Source organism: Pyrus communis, chromosome 12 (assembly GCF_963583255.1).
Source record: "Pyrus communis chromosome 12, drPyrComm1.1, whole genome shotgun sequence".
NCBI classification, from domain to species: domain Eukaryota; kingdom Viridiplantae; phylum Streptophyta; class Magnoliopsida; order Rosales; family Rosaceae; genus Pyrus; species Pyrus communis.
The window spans coordinates 22,312,320-22,329,131 of NC_084814.1; the positions used below are offsets into that span (position 1 = coordinate 22,312,320).

At 35.7% G+C, this 16,812-nt stretch overlaps 2 protein-coding genes across 2 annotated transcripts; one reads left to right on the forward strand and one right to left on the reverse strand.

The window, feature by feature from the left end:
- Nucleotides 1–1,334: 1,334 nt before the first annotated feature.
- Nucleotides 1,335–4,872, forward strand: LOC137709702 (spermidine synthase-like). The gene is made up of 9 exons (XM_068448683.1): nucleotides 1,335–1,560; nucleotides 1,792–1,868; nucleotides 2,637–2,759; nucleotides 2,890–2,994; nucleotides 3,069–3,141; nucleotides 3,382–3,453; nucleotides 3,548–3,749; nucleotides 4,579–4,705; nucleotides 4,810–4,872. Exons 1-9 carry the CDS (start codon nucleotides 1,335–1,337, stop codon nucleotides 4,870–4,872), a joined length of 1,068 nt encoding a protein of 355 aa, XP_068304784.1.
- Nucleotides 4,873–6,616: 1,744 nt separating this feature from the next.
- On the reverse strand, nucleotides 6,617–8,812 carry LOC137711145 (uncharacterized). The gene is made up of 4 exons (XM_068450353.1): nucleotides 8,324–8,812; nucleotides 7,786–7,866; nucleotides 7,263–7,402; nucleotides 6,617–7,165 (listed from the first exon to the last, which is right to left on the reverse strand). Exons 1-4 carry the CDS (start codon nucleotides 8,630–8,632, stop codon nucleotides 6,916–6,918), a joined length of 780 nt encoding a protein of 259 aa, XP_068306454.1. The 5' UTR covers nucleotides 8,633–8,812; the 3' UTR covers nucleotides 6,617–6,915.
- Between the last annotated feature and the right edge of the window lie 8,000 nt (nucleotides 8,813–16,812).

A 16,812-nucleotide genomic window follows, 5' to 3' on the forward strand; every position in this document is an offset into this window, starting at 1 on the left:
AATTTGACCAAGAAAAATATATACATCGTGGAAAATTTTCTTAAATCTGCTATTAATATAGATAGAAATTAAAATTCTGTCTATCCAATTTTGGACTAATTAAGTCTTGTATTACTTGCCTGTTTAAAATAAGCCATGTATAAGCTTTGAAAGGCTGTTTGATATTTATAATAGTTACAATTGTGCTTCGTTAGAATCTCATAAAAAACATGATCCTTGTACGTATCAAAATTCCATCAAAAGATTTTTCATGTCTGATAGTTAAGAGTTTTTTGCACTGTCCATGGGATTGGGAATTATTCCAACATTCGCCATTAGAATGAAGAGTGTGAATAAGCTAGTTAAAGAACATCCTTTGTATCCAAAAGAAGTCTTCCCGTTTATTTGGTTATTCTTCTCCAATTTCTGAGGGAGAAAGGGTGGGAGAAAGGAGGACCCTTGGCGGTTAAAGTGACGGAAGTTTATGTTTTGCTTATACCAGTTTCATGCAGTGCTACGTGAAGCGGCCCCAAATAAATGAGAGATTTTTCAGTGTGATCGGAACACGGAATAGCATATCACATATCACTATACAAATAGTATATGTGTGTTTAAAAGTTAATAACTTAAAAAGTAAAATTTCTCACCCCAATATAAAAATATGTGTTGTATCATTCGTGTTCCGGTCATAATAAAAAATTTCTCCAAATAAACAAAAAAACCAACACCCTCATCACACTAAGGATTAGGTTAGACGAAAATAAGTGACAACTAATGACTGATATAACTGTAATGACACATGACATTATTCTGGTGCAATAGTTTGTTAATAGGGGTGTGATATCCACACCCCTTGTTAACAAGGGTGTGTGAGAAATAATTTGGGGTGTGTGGATAGCACACTCCTTGTTAATATAGTTGTGGCTGTTAGAAGGGTATTGTAGTAATTGTGACATGTAATGTTGGCTGTATAAGGAATTGACAACCTTCAGTATAGCAGAAGGTTGTAATACATTCAATTGAAATAAAAATAGTTACTCTCTCTTCTTCTCCGATTTCTTCGCTTTCAAGCTTTACCTTCAACTGTCAATAACAACGTGATGCATATTTAACGCGTGTCAATTAAGTTGCAATCATACACACAACTTGGCTAGGACCATGCATTTGTCAATCTGCAGGTGCCTGTTTATTGCCCCAGGAAATACTGTAGCGTACAACAAGGGACCTGGCTAGCTAATAGCCACAAAGAGGCATGCATGTGTCTGTGTGAGTGTGTCTGTGTCTGTGTCTGTGTCTGTGTGTATATATAAACACAGAGCCATACCAGGATCATATGTAGCTGGAAACCGATAATCATGGCTGAGAAGAACGGTAGTGTTACTGTTTTTGCAGGTTTTGTTGACGAAAACCTTGTGGAGGATGTTGAAATAATGAGTGTAGCTGCAAATGGTCATCAAAATGGTAATGCTGAGATGGGATTGGTCTTTGATAATAATGGAAAGGAGGAGGCAGAGGCCATACCTAGTAGTGTTGCATTTACTAAGGCAGGATGGTATGCTGATGTTTCCACAGATGGACCTGGTAATTAAGCATTGATCAATCTCCGTTCGAGTAAAATAGTGTTATCCATATACTCATTTTTACTTCTTGCACATCTCTTTAAAGATCAATGGCCAAAGATTGATAAGAATGTGTGAAAAGTAAAAATGATGTGAATAACACTTTACTAAATATGTATTTTGCATGCGACATTATATGCCAACTAATTGTGATTTGATTTTGGTCATTTTGGTCTACATATATACGGTGCAGGGAAGGCACATTTATATAAGATGGAGAAAACCTTATTTCATGGGAAGTCAGAGTTTCAAGATCTTTTTGTTTTTCAGGTAATTATTTTGTTTTCATTTTTCAAATTTTATTTCACTTTTTTTAAAATGTAAAAATGAAAACTCATTTAGTTTCAATTTTAAAAAATCGGAAAACCAAAAATTAAAAACTGAAAACCAAAAAATGAAAACTACTTTTTTTTGAGTTTTTAAATTTTAGCTTTCAATTTTTAGTTTTTATCTTTTTGGAAAATGAAAGTAATTATCAATTTTTAAAAAAATTAAAAACCCGTTTGGTAACTATTTTTAATTAAAAAAATGAAAACTACTTTCTTTAATTTTCAAAATTTGTCTTTGAGTTTTCATTTCTTTTGAAAACTAAAAGTAGATACCAAACAGATTTTCGATTTAAAAAATAAAATAAAAACCTGTTTGGTAACTATTTTCAATTTTCAAAAAATCAAAATGTGAAAATTACTTTCTTGAGTTTTCAAATTTTGCATTTTAGTTTTCACTCTTTGCTTTTCAATTTGAAAACTAAAAGTAGTTACCAAACGAATTTTCACTTTTTTGTTTACAAAAAATGAAAACTGAGAACTGTAAACGAAATGGTTATCAAATGGCATGTTAACTAAAGAAATTTTTAGTTGTACATATGTATTATTAATTTATGTGTTATAATATCGTGTTAATATCTCACATGGTCTGATTTAGTTTCAACAAATGGATACACATTATTATAAACTACAACATGATCAGTAAATTAATAATATCACCTCCCTCATGTACAATTGTGTATTTTCTGTTGTTTCATTAATTTGGTTACAGTCATCAGAGCATGGCAAGGTAGCCATCTTGGATGGTTTTCTTCAACTCACAGAGAGGGATGAATTTGCTTACCAGGAAATGCTCTCTCACCTCCCACTTTGCTCTATCCCAAACCCAAGGAAGGTTAACTCATCTCTTCATCTAGTACTCTCTCTCTCTCATAGTCACCCATCATCCTGCAAAACAAGCATTACTAAAACTAACCTGTTTGATCATTTTTTATCCAATACTGTTTTGGTTAATTTTTCCTCAGGTCTTGCTTGTTGGAGGCGGAGATGGAGGCATTTTGAGGGAAATATCGCGTCACTCTTCTGTTGAAGAAATCGATATATGCGAAATTGACACAATGGTGATAGATGTGAGCAAGCTTTCTTTAAACTTCTCGTATACATGTACACATCCCTCCTTGGATAAATTTTCTTGGTATTTCAGGTTTATAAGCGCTTTTTTCCGGACATAGCTGTGGGATATAAGGATCCCAGAGTGCAAGTACACATAGATGATGGTATGGTATAACTTTAGAAGAAGTGAAACTTGCTTTCAATGAGGATGTCATTGTGGCTATATCCCAATCCAATATCGCATTTTTACTTTTCCACATTGCATTATAATTTGATTCGGTTACTGTGATAGTGATATTCCGTTGCATAAAAGTCCTCCTTTGCAAGACATTGCTTTTGGCCTACTGATAAGTCTCTTTTACTTCATTTATTTGTGCCTTAACTATTTTTTGACAAACATGTAGGAGTTGCATTCATGAAGTCAGTTCCGCAAGGCACCTATGATGCAATTATAATTGATGCATTCCAGGGCATGGGTATTTTTTTTCTTCTCATATTAAACGTACATCACGTTCTAAACATCCAACTTCCAGATCCTCACAGCAATATACGTACTGAAATCCCTTACAGGTGCTACTGCAAAAGAACTTTCTGATAAGGACTTCCTGGAATCAGTTGCAAGGGCTCTTCGCCCCGGCGGTGTGCTGTCTACCCCGGCGGACAGCTTCTGGAGCGAAGACTTTGTTAACTTTGCCGATACCGTAGCAAACTGCCGCAAAATATTCAAGGGCTCCGTCAACTATGCCTGGACAACAGTTCCTGCATATACAAGGCAAGAGGTCCCTTTGCATTTTATTAACTCTCATATTAATATTATTAGAAAACTTCATTTTTAATCCTTGGCAAAGATAACTTTTAGATTAAAATCATGAGTAAGATCAAAATCTAATTTTAGTCCATTGAGACATTAATAACCTCATTTATTAATTATATTTTAATTTTTTTAATTATTTCTCTTTTTCTTCCTAATTTTTAATGTATTGATTTTATTTCATTAAAAATTTTATTTTTATTTCATTTATTGTAATATATTTTGTTGTAAAATTTAGATAAATTAATTTTTGTTATACAATATATTTAGGTACATTAATTCAATATAATACTTTGTCTTCTTCATTTAGGTACATTAAATTCATTATAATACATTTCAATGCACACATTTTGGTACACACATTTTGGTACATATATTTCGATACAAATATTTAGGTACATTAATTCAAATAACACATTTCGGTACTAACATTTCAGTGCAGACGATTCGGTACACACATTTAGGTACATTAATTTAATATAATACATTTCGGTGCATATATTTTGATACATACATTTCGGTACTAATATTTCGGTACATTAATTGAGTAATGTTAAATAAAAAATTAAAAATTGTTCATTAATAAATTTAAATATTTAATGGAAGACTTTAAATAAAATACACATTAATTATTTTGAATTAAGGACACATCAATGGATTATAATCAATATGTAATCTAACACCAGGTTTATTTTAAATTTTAACCTTCTTAAAGGTTAAAAAAACCCTATTATTATATTTGGTATTTGCTAATGTACTACTAATTAGGCTTGTGAATCTCTGCTCTTAGTGGGATCATTGGGTTCATGCTTTGCTCGAAGGAAGGACCAACCGTGGACTTTAAACACCCTATAAATCCATTAAATCAAGAGAACTATGGCGTGGCAAAGGGACCTCCCAAGTTCTACAACTCAGAGGCACTAATTAACTTCTTCTTCTCAGAACTATTAATTTGAGCCTATGTTTGGATGCTTATATGGGTTCCGAATGGATTCACTTTCCTCTGGTTTCCATCTTGCAGATCCACACTGCTGCGTTTCGACTGCCATCTTTTGCAGAAAAGGCTATCGGTTTCCAGATGTGATGAACATATTTATGAAGTTCTTCGTTGCTATGTTTTTTGTACAAATTTTTTTTTAGTAACTAAAGGGAGGTTGAGACTTTAAAACTATTAATAATTTAGAGAAGGGGAAAGTTTCGAACCCAAAATATATGGGTAGAAATCCAACACCTTATCTACTAAGATATTAAACCGTATGTTATGTCAAGGGCATATAAGTTCGTTGCTATGTTGTAAACGAACTGTATTCTAAATTGGCTCCAATTGGGACATGATCTCAAAAGGACAACGTGATGAACTGTTGAAATGGAGTTTCAATTTCTTTCAGTGTCATCTTTACTTCTATTTGAGAAATTGGTTGAAGTGAAGATTTTTAGAAAGTGTTGTTTTATTGACACTACACATTTGTTGACTACATTTTACATAAAAACTAAATTTTAAATAACTTATATTCCCTAATATGAAATAATTTAGACCCTAAAACGTAAAATTCTAAATACATTCCAAGTCATTTTTAATTTTGGATCATATGCATACAAAGAATTTTATTTCTTCAAGTTCTCAAACCACTCCCACCTAGAGATGGTAATTAAACCAGATAACCGTCCGAGTAGGATGGATTTGAGGATGAAAATTTGGGTATTTTCGGATATAAGAAAAAATTGTGAATATTATTTGTTTACGATTTAGGATATGGTTATAGGGTTCTCAATCCGTATCCATCCCAGAGTCCGCCTCGAATTTTATATATAATATAAAATATATGATTTTTCTGTACATTCACAAGTATTGAAATTATTTGATAAATTGCTTCGTCTGTAGTGGCTGTTGTATTTGCTTTTGTCATCCCTTTCTTTTTTTCACCAATTTGCCTTATTTGCTATCCTATTTGGCTTATCATGAACACCTCAAGAAAATATTTGTTTAATTATGTCTTTGATGATTTGGGTGTGGATATTTAATGGCAGAATTAGTATCAAATTATAATGTGCCAGTTGAACGAATAAATATTTCACATTGACGAAAATAGATATAACCGTTTAACAATGAGAAATCTATTACTCGATGGGTATGATTATAATCCCTGATGGTTAATTTGCAAATATGGACATGGTTCATTTTCATAATTTATGGGAATGAATATGACATTTTCGTTCCCAATCCGAACCATTGCCATCCTTATTTCCACCTTCCTTTGTTAAACAAATATGTTAAACAAAACCCTAGCCATTAAAAGCACAAACACACCAATGAAAAAACAAAAAAAAAACTTATTTTGACAAATTAAACATAAAATCGTCTATTTGGAGGCTACACGTAATGGTTGGGAAACCCTAGACCCCAATTCAGATTATAGGTATGTTCCTAGTTCTCAATCGATTAGGTATATTTCGGAGGATACCTACCAAAATATTGAATCATTTCATTAGTTATGTAATTTTCATTGTGACTGGAACACACATATCCCACTATTTGTATAGTGATGCGTGGTGTACCATTAGGGCTCCGGTCACACTGAAAAACCTTTTTAAGTTTGAGCTTGGTAGAGATATGCAGAGAGCGTGAGGTGCGAGGATCGTTTGATTAAGATGGCTGTATTAAGATACTTTCCTCTGTTTTAGCTCTTGCAGATGCACACCGCTACGTTGTCTGTCGCGAGGAAGGATTTCGGTTCCAAGATGTCATGAAAACAAACAGTAGTTTCAACAGGTTCTGCTTTGGACATGATCTCAACAGGATCTTTACTACTATTTTAACCAAATATTCAAAAACTGAATCCTCATTTCTTCAACAAACATTCTCAATGCAAAAACCTTACAACCAAGGAAGCATATAGCAGAATTCAAACTTCATTACGGGGCTTACAAGGTACAAATAGGAGTCCGTAACCTCTTCAAAACCGTATAGGTGTAGAAAATACCTAAAACCGAAGGTACGTGTTACACAACAAAACCAACCGCCGTGGAAAGACCTGAGAATTTTTCTTCCAAACATAATTTAAGCTCTCGTCGTGACTATATTCGACAACAAAAGTGGGATTTCTCTATTTGTAAATGTAACTGGTGTTTATGGTGGGATTTGCTCTGCTTCAAGATCTCTTGGGTGCATGGACAAAATGCACAAAAGGTGAGGGAGAAAGAAATATTTCGCTAGAAACACGAGAACCCCATAATCAGCCTCTTCGCCAACTGCTGGCCGGCGTGGATTTACCCAGAATATTTGGCTTGCACACCATAAGCTGTACAGGAGTGCTACGATAGCAATTAGAATTGCTGATTGTATCGATTGTTTGGTAATAGACCTGTGAGGCCTAACTCTGCAAGCCAAAACAAGTGATCAACATATACGTAAAGGACCTGTGGCGAGCTAGGGAAAGAGGAACCAGATGTATGTGGAGTGCCTCAAATAAATACCTGTTGATGTATACAAATCCGCCAATTAAGATGATGCATAAAATGCCAACTACAACAACAGCATCTGGATTAACCGGTGCTCGACCCTCCCACCAACCAGTGCTCAAAATCCATGTATACTCTGATGAATGCCCATTCTCCTGCAATTTGAAAGGACATATAAAAATGTAAACAGACAAAAAGGGAAGTAGAAAACATGAATTTATGCTCCGTGACTGAATTACATGTGGATCGATGAGCCTCAAAGTTCTTGCACATAGGCGCTATTAAACTTTAGACTCCGTTGATACATATTCGATGTCAAATTATGACTCTAAACATCCGCTACTACCGAAATTAAGAATCATATTACGACCTTTTCTCCTATGGCTACATCAACCCCTAATGAAAAGAAAACAAACCAAAACTAAAATGTTAACCCTCCAAAACACAAGTCATTGGTTCTTCTTCATAGAACAAACAATCGATAAAGAATTGAATTAGGATCTTCGAGCAGAAGAGCTGATCGACGTCTCAATATTACCTCGAACAAGTGATCGAGGAAGAAGTGTGAAAAAGAACCAGCTGACACCAGCAAGAAGCATTGCTTCTTAGTAAGGGGCACCTGTAACATAAAAACACAAGAAATGACAGACATATTCACTACTTGTGTTAATGATGAATGATCAAAACAAAGATTCTGGTTCAGTAATTTTCCAACAAAATCTTACAATTACGAACAACCTTAAAAGCAACATTAAACAACCAAAACAAATCTCACTTAATAAATACAACCTCATTCCCCTTTCCCAGTATCGAGCATATGATTCATATGAGGCTAATGTTCATTAATCTGATCAAGTAAATCACACAGTTCAGATCATATGCAGAAATCCTACTTTGATTTTCTCCTAAGATCTGCACAGCCAAAAATAGAAACCCCAAATCTTAAAACTGACAACTAAAGTCCGAAAATAGAAACCCAAAAGATCCAAGATTCAAACTTCGTTTCCATTTTCTCACAGTTCCCCAGCTCCCACAACCAAAAATAGAAACCCCAAATCTGAAAAACGACAACTCACCCCAGAAAACGAATCAAGAACCCGCCTTCGAAGAAAAACTCCAGAAACCCACGAGTACAGAAAACAGAGAGGAAGACCCAGGAGGAGGAAATAGAAGATGGGATCGTGGACCAAGTCGGCGAGCTCGGAGCCGAACCCGAAGCCGAAGACGGAGTCGAGCCACTCGGAGAAGGAGCCGATGTCGGGGCCGAAGAAGGCGTTGACCGTGTAGAAGAGGGTGTGGTGGGGGCTGAACCTGCCACCGCTGAGGGTGGTCAGAGCCAGGCCCGAACCCATGGCGTACATGAGGTGCGGACCAGGGCCCGGCATGGCTGCACCTACTCCCACCTGGGTTTTGGCCCGGGGGGTGGTCAGATTTAAGAGCTTGAGTTTTTGTTGTTTGTTACAAATCAGGATCTGCCATTGTTTGATGTCAGCTGGAAAGCTTGATGGGCAATTACAGTTTGAGTGTCGAGTTTCATTAAATTCAAGCGCTGATTAAGGAATGAGAGACAGTTTATCTCGTTAGGATTATGTTGGAATATGTGCTTTTGGGCTTATGTCATGTGCTTTTGTTATCTTGGGCTTTTGGCCATCTTTTGATTATTTGGTTTAGATTGTACTACTATGCTATAGAAAATTTATAAACGAAACTGGTCAATTTCTTAATATTAATTTGAAGATTACTTTTACAAAAAAAAAAAAATTATAACCGGATATCGTTTAATTATCTAAATGTATCAGATAAATAGACAATTCATCATAACAAACGTATGAGTGCTCTTGAATTAATCTGGAACAAATTAAACGTGGAATGAATTCTTGGTGGGTGCTTATCAACCTAACGACATGAATTGAAAGGTCATGTGGTCTGAACATTCTTGGATAGGTTTTGAATAATTTCACACGTCCTCTTCTATATCGCGTAGGGTCTAAGAACAACGCCTAAGGGACGGGGCCTATCCAGATCATGGGCCAGCTCAGGCCCTTCCTATTTCAAATGGTGCTGGATAAGCCCGGTCCTAAGACTTGGCCGGGCCAGCCACAACTCGAAAAATAAGATTGGGCTCAGACCGGCCCATCGGGCCTCGTCCCTTTTTACAGGCCTAGACGTTACTAAGCATTTGAGGTAATCTTTCGGAAATGCCCTTAAAGTTGGGTTTCTATGCAGGTCAGAATATGTGGGCTCATTTAGCCCAATTCATTGACTATATCCAGATCTAGCCCAATACCTAAGCCGAAAAAGGTCCAACCAATTATCTCCAGAATGTTGGTCTCCACTCTCTTAATCTTTAACAATACTTAATACTTAACATGTTTAAAATATCGATATGGTTGTCACTTCACACTACGGTCAAGTGATATTCATCTTCACTTGTAAATCAGATATCTTAGATTAGATTCTCGCCAAAAACGAACTTGAATCATATTATTGCTAACTTATTGTGAAGTTAAGTCTGCTCCCTTCTCATTAATGTAGATAATCTCAAGAAATATAATGATATCAACAGTTAGACGATAATTATGTTGAATACATGTAAACAGTTCTAAAATTAAAAGTCAATCTAATAATTCAACCCATTAAATTTGTTAACTTTTGTTAAAAAAACAAAAAAAAAAAAAAAAAAATCAACGGATAAGTTCTAAGACGCAATATCTTCTTCTTTGATCTTGTTTGATTTTTCCAATTTTCTCACCAACTCGCTTATACTTGGTTGGAAAAATCCCCGACTCCCAATGACGTCATCACCTTCTCATTTAGCCAGAGTTGGGCGACGTCAGCTGGAAGGAAAGAACGGATAAGAACCGGATGGTACCATCGGACACGGGGTAATTGGTGGGACCCGCCGGCTTGTCAACTTTTTGGTCTTTTTAACGGATAAGGACTCTCTCTCTCTCTCTCTCTCTCTCTCTCTCTCTCTCTCTCTCTCTCTCTAATCTCTATAGTCTTTCTCTCTCCAGTCTGTATGTGCATGCAATTGCAAATTTGGAATGGGCGACTCTTCTCCCCACGCATTCGCCTCCTCCGCCTGCGACACGGCACGAGACTACTATACGTGGCTGGCCCACCACGGACCATCGGATAACGTCGGCCCCACCTTTTCCCTGTCTCAAATGCAACAATATTATTTTATTTTTCTATTTTTATATTTTCGCCTTTTCCCTTTTTTTATTTTCCGCTGGGAAATAGTATATTTGTTTACAGAAAGTAAAGGTGAGTTGTTATTTTACTTCATGTAATTCCCTTCCTAATCCGAATATTCCGATTGTCAACCATGGTGATGGCCACGTGGAGGGGTCTGATATACTCCCCAAATTTATAATTCTCTCTTTATATCATTCTGATATGACATGTGGCAACAATGTTTTTTTATCACATCAAAATAAAGTGATAGATTCAAAAAGTCATGGAAATTAATAAAGCAAGTATTTGCTATGTTTTTAAGAAAAAAACTGCTTACATGTTGTTGTGAGAATAAACAGTTGTTTTAACAAAAAATAACGATTGAGTGTTTTGGTAAATTTTTACGTAAAGTTCCTGTTAATATGTTAAATGTCTAAAAAATAATATAATATTTAATGTGATATAATAATCGTCAAAGAGAATAATACAAGGGTAAAGATCAGAATTTTGTGAAATATGCAAGGATATATTTGTTATTTAAAAATCTCATTAAATAGGCATTGTTCATTGTGCTTTGAAAAGAACACCTTTTAAAAAGCATATAGAGTCATAGGCTCTGGTTCTGCTTTTTTACTTTTATTAATAACATTTTAAAAATAAACGCTTCTTTGTTTTATTAAACATATTCGATTCGAAATTTTTTTAATAAACTTCTTTTTTTTTTATAAAGCACCACAACTGAAAACCAATCGTAAATCTAATGCGAACACGTTATCTTGCCGCACTTTACAAATGTGAATGACCTTACAACTACCTAATGGGAGCCCACCACATCCAGCTGGCATTGTACAAATATTCACAACCATATATCCACACGATTTAATTCCAAAAATGTTGCACATACGAAGATTTGTAAGAGGTGGTGGGGGCCTCCCCCCACATGCCAGAAGAAAAATAAAATCTTAGTACCATCATAACGTGGGCCCCGACGGTGGACCGACCAACCACGAGGAAACAAGTGTGATCACGTGGATAAATGTCCATTGTCAAAGGGAAGCCAGAGGGAATTGGTCACCGTTTGTGAAAAGCGCTTACGAGGATTGGAACAAGTCGGCATGCGGGACTGGATTGGAAGAAAAGAAAATGTTGCCGTACTGGAAAAGAACAAGGGTTGGGAAATGGGATGGGTATGGGTCCAATCCAATCGGGTTAGGGAATTAGGAATGGGATAGGATAATATAAGATGAGGTTAATACGGTCACACTGGCTTTTGGCTTCGTCATAGGCTGTGACGGGGAAGAGAGAGATCCATGTCTCCTAGATTTTATCGGCTTTGAAGTTCGTGACACCAGGAAGGACTTACGCTTGCTCATCATTACATCTATATGCCAAGTTGCCTTATATTTAACGTTAGGTGCTTATGATTAGATTGAATTAGATAACATGTAAATACAACCTATTATGATAAGATTTAGAACTACTAGTGATTAAGGATGAATTTAAGAAGCGTATTTCAGACGACATATTTGAAATTCGATTTTTGATGCTGGTGAATCACACGATGGTGGCTAAAGAGAGGCTTAAATATGCTTTTGTGAGTCATTTCTGCCCCAATAATGATGGATTGTAGTGGTAAAGACCCCAACTGGTCTCCCTTTAAAAGAATTTATAAGTTTTAGTAGTGAGTAATTCGTTTTTTATAGCCAACATAGACGAAGTTTTTTCTTTTCTTCTTTCAAACATACGAAATATAATGAGTTATTCAATCCAATCTTATATACCATGAATTTTGATGCAGACTTTTGTGTATCTAAGTTGGTTACGCTTTATGGTCGTCAATTTCACTCAAGTTCGAACCGTCATTTTAGTGGCTTCTATTAAAGTCGAATGTTGCTTGAATCAAAATGGAAAAACATAAAGTTTCATCGTAAACAGAGTTGATTATCATGTTTGATCCGAGATTAAACTTACCAACAAATAAGCAATCACGCAAGAAAATACTAAAAATTAGCGTTTATCATGCCGTTGAGTTCTTGTATTCACTTGAGGAGGCCAAACCTACTTAGACTTTGTCTACCACCAAATTGGAAACATATGCAGACGCTGTTCAATTAATCTGATGTTCAATTAATCTAAAGTCAAGTTTGCCTCCTTTGGTCCCTTGTTAAGCTAGACAAATAATTGACTAATTAAGGTTAGTTTACTTTTGCCTCTATAGTCTTCGTCAATTAGGTATCCGTTTATTGCAATTGTTTGAAATTTATGCCAACTTGTCGTCATGTGGCCAAAAATCAATTTCATAAGATATTGGAGTTCAAATGAAACTATGAAAGATCACATTCACGAGATTTCTCAATGCGCTGAGAATACGGCTTGGTATACCAAGTGTAATAATACATTTTGTTGGAATTTAAAAAAAGTGTTTCCAACCAATTATGCTATGACACTTATTGTACTTGGCACCTTGATTTTTTTTTCCCACATTTACAGTTGAAAAGTTGGTGAAATAGTCGTATGTTTTGTAACTATTTCATTTTTCTCTAGAAGTAGATTTTTCAATTTTAGAAAAGGGACATATTATATGTATTTTCTAATAATTCTAGAGACACCAACTCATGTCTTTTTTAAATCTCAACTAATGTAAATAGCTAAGGTTGATAGTCCTCATTTCATTTTAATGAATATCGTACATTTTCCTAAAAAATTCCGCCAATTTAGCTAATTATTGTCATTTTGTGTGACTTTATTGCAGTTTCATGCATCAATTCGATTGATATTTTTTAATACAATATAATAAGACTAGCCACAAAATTAAACTAAGTCACAAATTTGTCAATAATAATTAATTGTCAAACCCATTAGTCGAATAAGAAAAATCATTCACTTACAGGTGAGCATTATACCGCTAAACCGACAATAATGTTAGTGAGCTAATTGACAAAAATTATTATTCAACTTCAAATGCAACCTTTATTAACTGCATAACTCAAAGTTGAAAAATTCAAATCATAAATATGAAACTGAAAAATGATTTAAACTACAAAGGAACAACCTTTTAATTTTAGAGAGTTTAACAAAACACTTTCGATACTGTTCACTTTTAATGAAAAATCACATTTATACTTTTTCCTAGTACTATTCATTATACCTTTAAAAATAACTTTTCATTAAATGATAAAATTTTTAAAATTTTTCGTTAATTTCCCTTTTAATTTAACAAGAGCTTTTTTGGTGGTGTCACGAGTTTTGATTATACAAATCGCTTCCGTTGACAAACAAATCGTTTGCATAAAGATTCAACAAATGACGCACCGACCTACTCGCGCGTGAAGATTTCTCACGGCTTTCACTTGGGCGGTAAGTGAAAAGGGTAAAAACATAACGGACCGAAATGTGAAAATGTTAAAAGGCCGAACAAAACGATCTTATCCAAATGGGCGACACCGTGACAGAAGGAAAGCTTTGTGGTCGAGCAGCCGCGTTTACTGCCCATCTCCCCATAAGTAATTTGGTAAATGTTCTTTTTTATATAATGATATTGTTGAAGAATAAGATCTCGCACGGTCATATGACATATACAATTAATATATTGGAATTTTCACACTTAGTATTACCGAGATCTTTTGTGATATAATAACTCAACACCTAGTAATATGCGGTTAAGTTGACAATATTGGTGATATGGTTGAGGACCTGCATGGGTCTCATGGTGTGATATCAAAGCAAACCATTCTTTCAACATGTTCTCGGCCTAGTTTACTATACTCGAAAATACCAACTTAAGTTGGGCTTTCAAAAAGCTGCACTAGCTTCAGCTTAAAGATATTAAATGATTGGGCCCTTAAAAAGTTGTGTTGGTTCTAGTCTTGAATGATGATCGGGCTCTCAAAAGTTGCATTAGTGCCAGTACAATTACTTGAAATGTTCCCGATGTTGGAATTGATTTACCTTGTGACCTTGTGTGTGTTCACTCATGAGGAGGCGTGTTGAAGAATAAGATCTCACATCGGTTATCTGACAAAATAATATACAATTAATATACCAGAGTTTTCACCTCTAATATCACCGACATCATTTGTGATAAAACTCAATACCTAGTTATAGATGATTAAGTTAGGACAATATTAGTATTATTAGTGGTGAACCAACAGAGACGTATAAATTTACTAGATATAATTATATTAACAAAATAATAAATTGATATCGAATTTGTTATTTACGAATTCAAATAGACCATTCAATCCCAAGTGAAAGCGATTACCGTTATACCATGATATTCACTACGACCTTCATTCTACATTTGGGTGGCAGTTCATTTCAATTCTTTACCATTTTACCCAATTGCTATACTTTCATATTAAGTTATTAACTATTGCAGCTACTTTCTTTTTTATCTTACTCTTAATTCCCAAAAAGAACAGTGTTAGCAGTGGCATACGCATGCATTGCGATGGAATGACGTTTGAGTGTGCGTTGTGTTTATTTGGCACTGATGTAAGTGAGTAATATAAATGTAGTAGATACGACTATTTGGCACATGAATAAGCAATTGTTGCTCAAGAACTCTTTGCCACAAGATAAATAAGATGCTTTGTAATTGTTCCTTGAAAATAGAGAAAAAAATTCATGTGAAAACACATAATACACTCGCTTCTTAAGGTAATGGGATAATACTTTTATTTTTATTTAAAAAGAGGGATAACTAATGATAAGTCACGGTTATCCACTCATTTTGGGGGTAATGGGATAATATTTTATGAGCCTTAGTTCATACATTTTTTTTCTTTCATCTCATATGTATCTTTATAAAGCATTGTAAAGCCATCTCTAACTGAAGGAGAGACAAAGGGCCATGTTTAGCCCTATAGTTCTGCAAGAAATTATATTTTAATGAATATTGTCAAACCATATTTTATACCATCTCCAACCGAGAGGGCCAAAGTACCATAGGTCAAACATAGTCCCTTGACAAAAAACTCATCTCCAACCGAGGGGGCTAAAAGGCCATAGTTCAAACATAATTAATATATATTTTATTATTTTAATTAAATTAATATGGTTAATTAAATTAAACTATCATATTAAAATAAGATGTTTGGACATATTTTGAGTGCCACTTGTGGTTAAATGAATTAGCCTCCGGATTTCTCATCTTTATATAATCTCAATAATTTTTCGGATAGGATTTCAAGTCCAAGCCCTTCCTTTCATTGTAGATGTGGCCATTTGAAAATTCTTGAAAAAAAATTAAAAGAAAGATTATTGGAAGATGTAAGAGAATAGAATGTGAAGAATTGAAATAAAATGAGGTAAGATAGTATGGAATGTGAAAAATATGTGAGAAATGGTGTAGGAATGACTTAGGTATTTGTCCAAAAAAAAAAAATCAAATTCCAACGGCTACCTGACGTTATGTTGACGTTAGGCTACCGTTGGAGTGCAAGTGGGCTAGGCTCATCAGGCTGGCTAGCTGGCTTGAAATGGTCAGCCCGCTGACCTGATTTGGTGGTTTTGGCTTGGTGGGGCCCATAATCCATTTGGTCTAGCCCTCAGTTAGATACTGTTTTTGTGTCATTTCGAGCTATTTTTAGCGCTATGACCCTTTGACCGGGTCAGTTGGAGATGACCTAAGAGCAGTTCCACTAGGGGTGGGATAGGCCGGCACCTAGCCAAACAAATGGCCCGGCACCTAAGAAAGCCTTTCCAGGCCAGCAGATTGGCTGGCAACCAGCCCAAACTGGTCTCCAGGCCAGCTCAGAATTAACAGACCTTAGGACGGGCCCATCTGATGCCAGCGTGACATCAACCACCTTTTTTTTTCTTTTTTTCTTTTTTTCCCCGCCAAGTCGGGTCAAGGGTGTTGCCCGACGACAATTCCTATCTCGTTCCGGAACATGACTTGCTTCTCCGGAATGGGGGTTTTGGGCCGAGGGTTCATGGTGATCGGCGGCGGCGACGGAGTCGAGGTCGATGAGGCATTTGCTTAGGTAGGGGGCGTAGAATCCGGTGATGGGTATGGTAGGGTGATGGTGATAGGTGGATAGGCGGTGAGTTTGGGGTTTCATTGCTCTTTTAGAGTTGGAGGAAGAGGGCGGAGGCGATGGTAGTTGAGAGTGCGTGCATGGTAGAAGAATGAAGTGGTGTGTCAATGAGGGAGAGAGGCGGTGAAGTTGATAAAGGAATGGAAGGGAATTGTAGGGGGACGGCGGTGGGGATGAGGAAGAGGTGTGGAATATGAGAAGGGAAGTGGTGTGGATTTGGTGTGGATGCAATGGCGGTGGGAATGGAAGGGAAGTGTAGGTGGACAGGAAGGGAAGTGCAGGGATGGTGGGAATGAGAAAATAAAAATATTATTATTTTATTTTTTATAAAGTCAGAAATTAAA

Bases quoted from the DNA above. Each gene is read 5' to 3' on its own strand.
- LOC137711145 (XM_068450353.1), bottom strand. From the start codon at position 8,632: ATGCCGGGCCCTGGTCCGCACCTCATGTACGCCATGGGTTCGGGCCTG. The intron at 7,403-7,785 runs GTAATATTGAGA...TTCAAATTGCAG, and splicing joins TCCTCGATCACTTGTTCGAG to GAGAATGGGCATTCATCAGA. The intron at 7,166-7,262 runs GTATTTATTTGA...TTTGGCTTGCAG, and splicing joins GGATTTGTATACATCAACAG to AGTTAGGCCTCACAGGTCTA.
- LOC137709702 (XM_068448683.1), top strand. From the start codon at position 1,335: ATGGCTGAGAAGAACGGTAGTGTTACTGTTTTTGCAGGTTTTGTTGAC. The intron at 1,561-1,791 runs GTAATTAAGCAT...TATACGGTGCAG, and splicing joins TGTTTCCACAGATGGACCTG to GGAAGGCACATTTATATAAG. The intron at 2,995-3,068 runs GTGAGCAAGCTT...TTGGTATTTCAG, and splicing joins TTGACACAATGGTGATAGAT to GTTTATAAGCGCTTTTTTCC.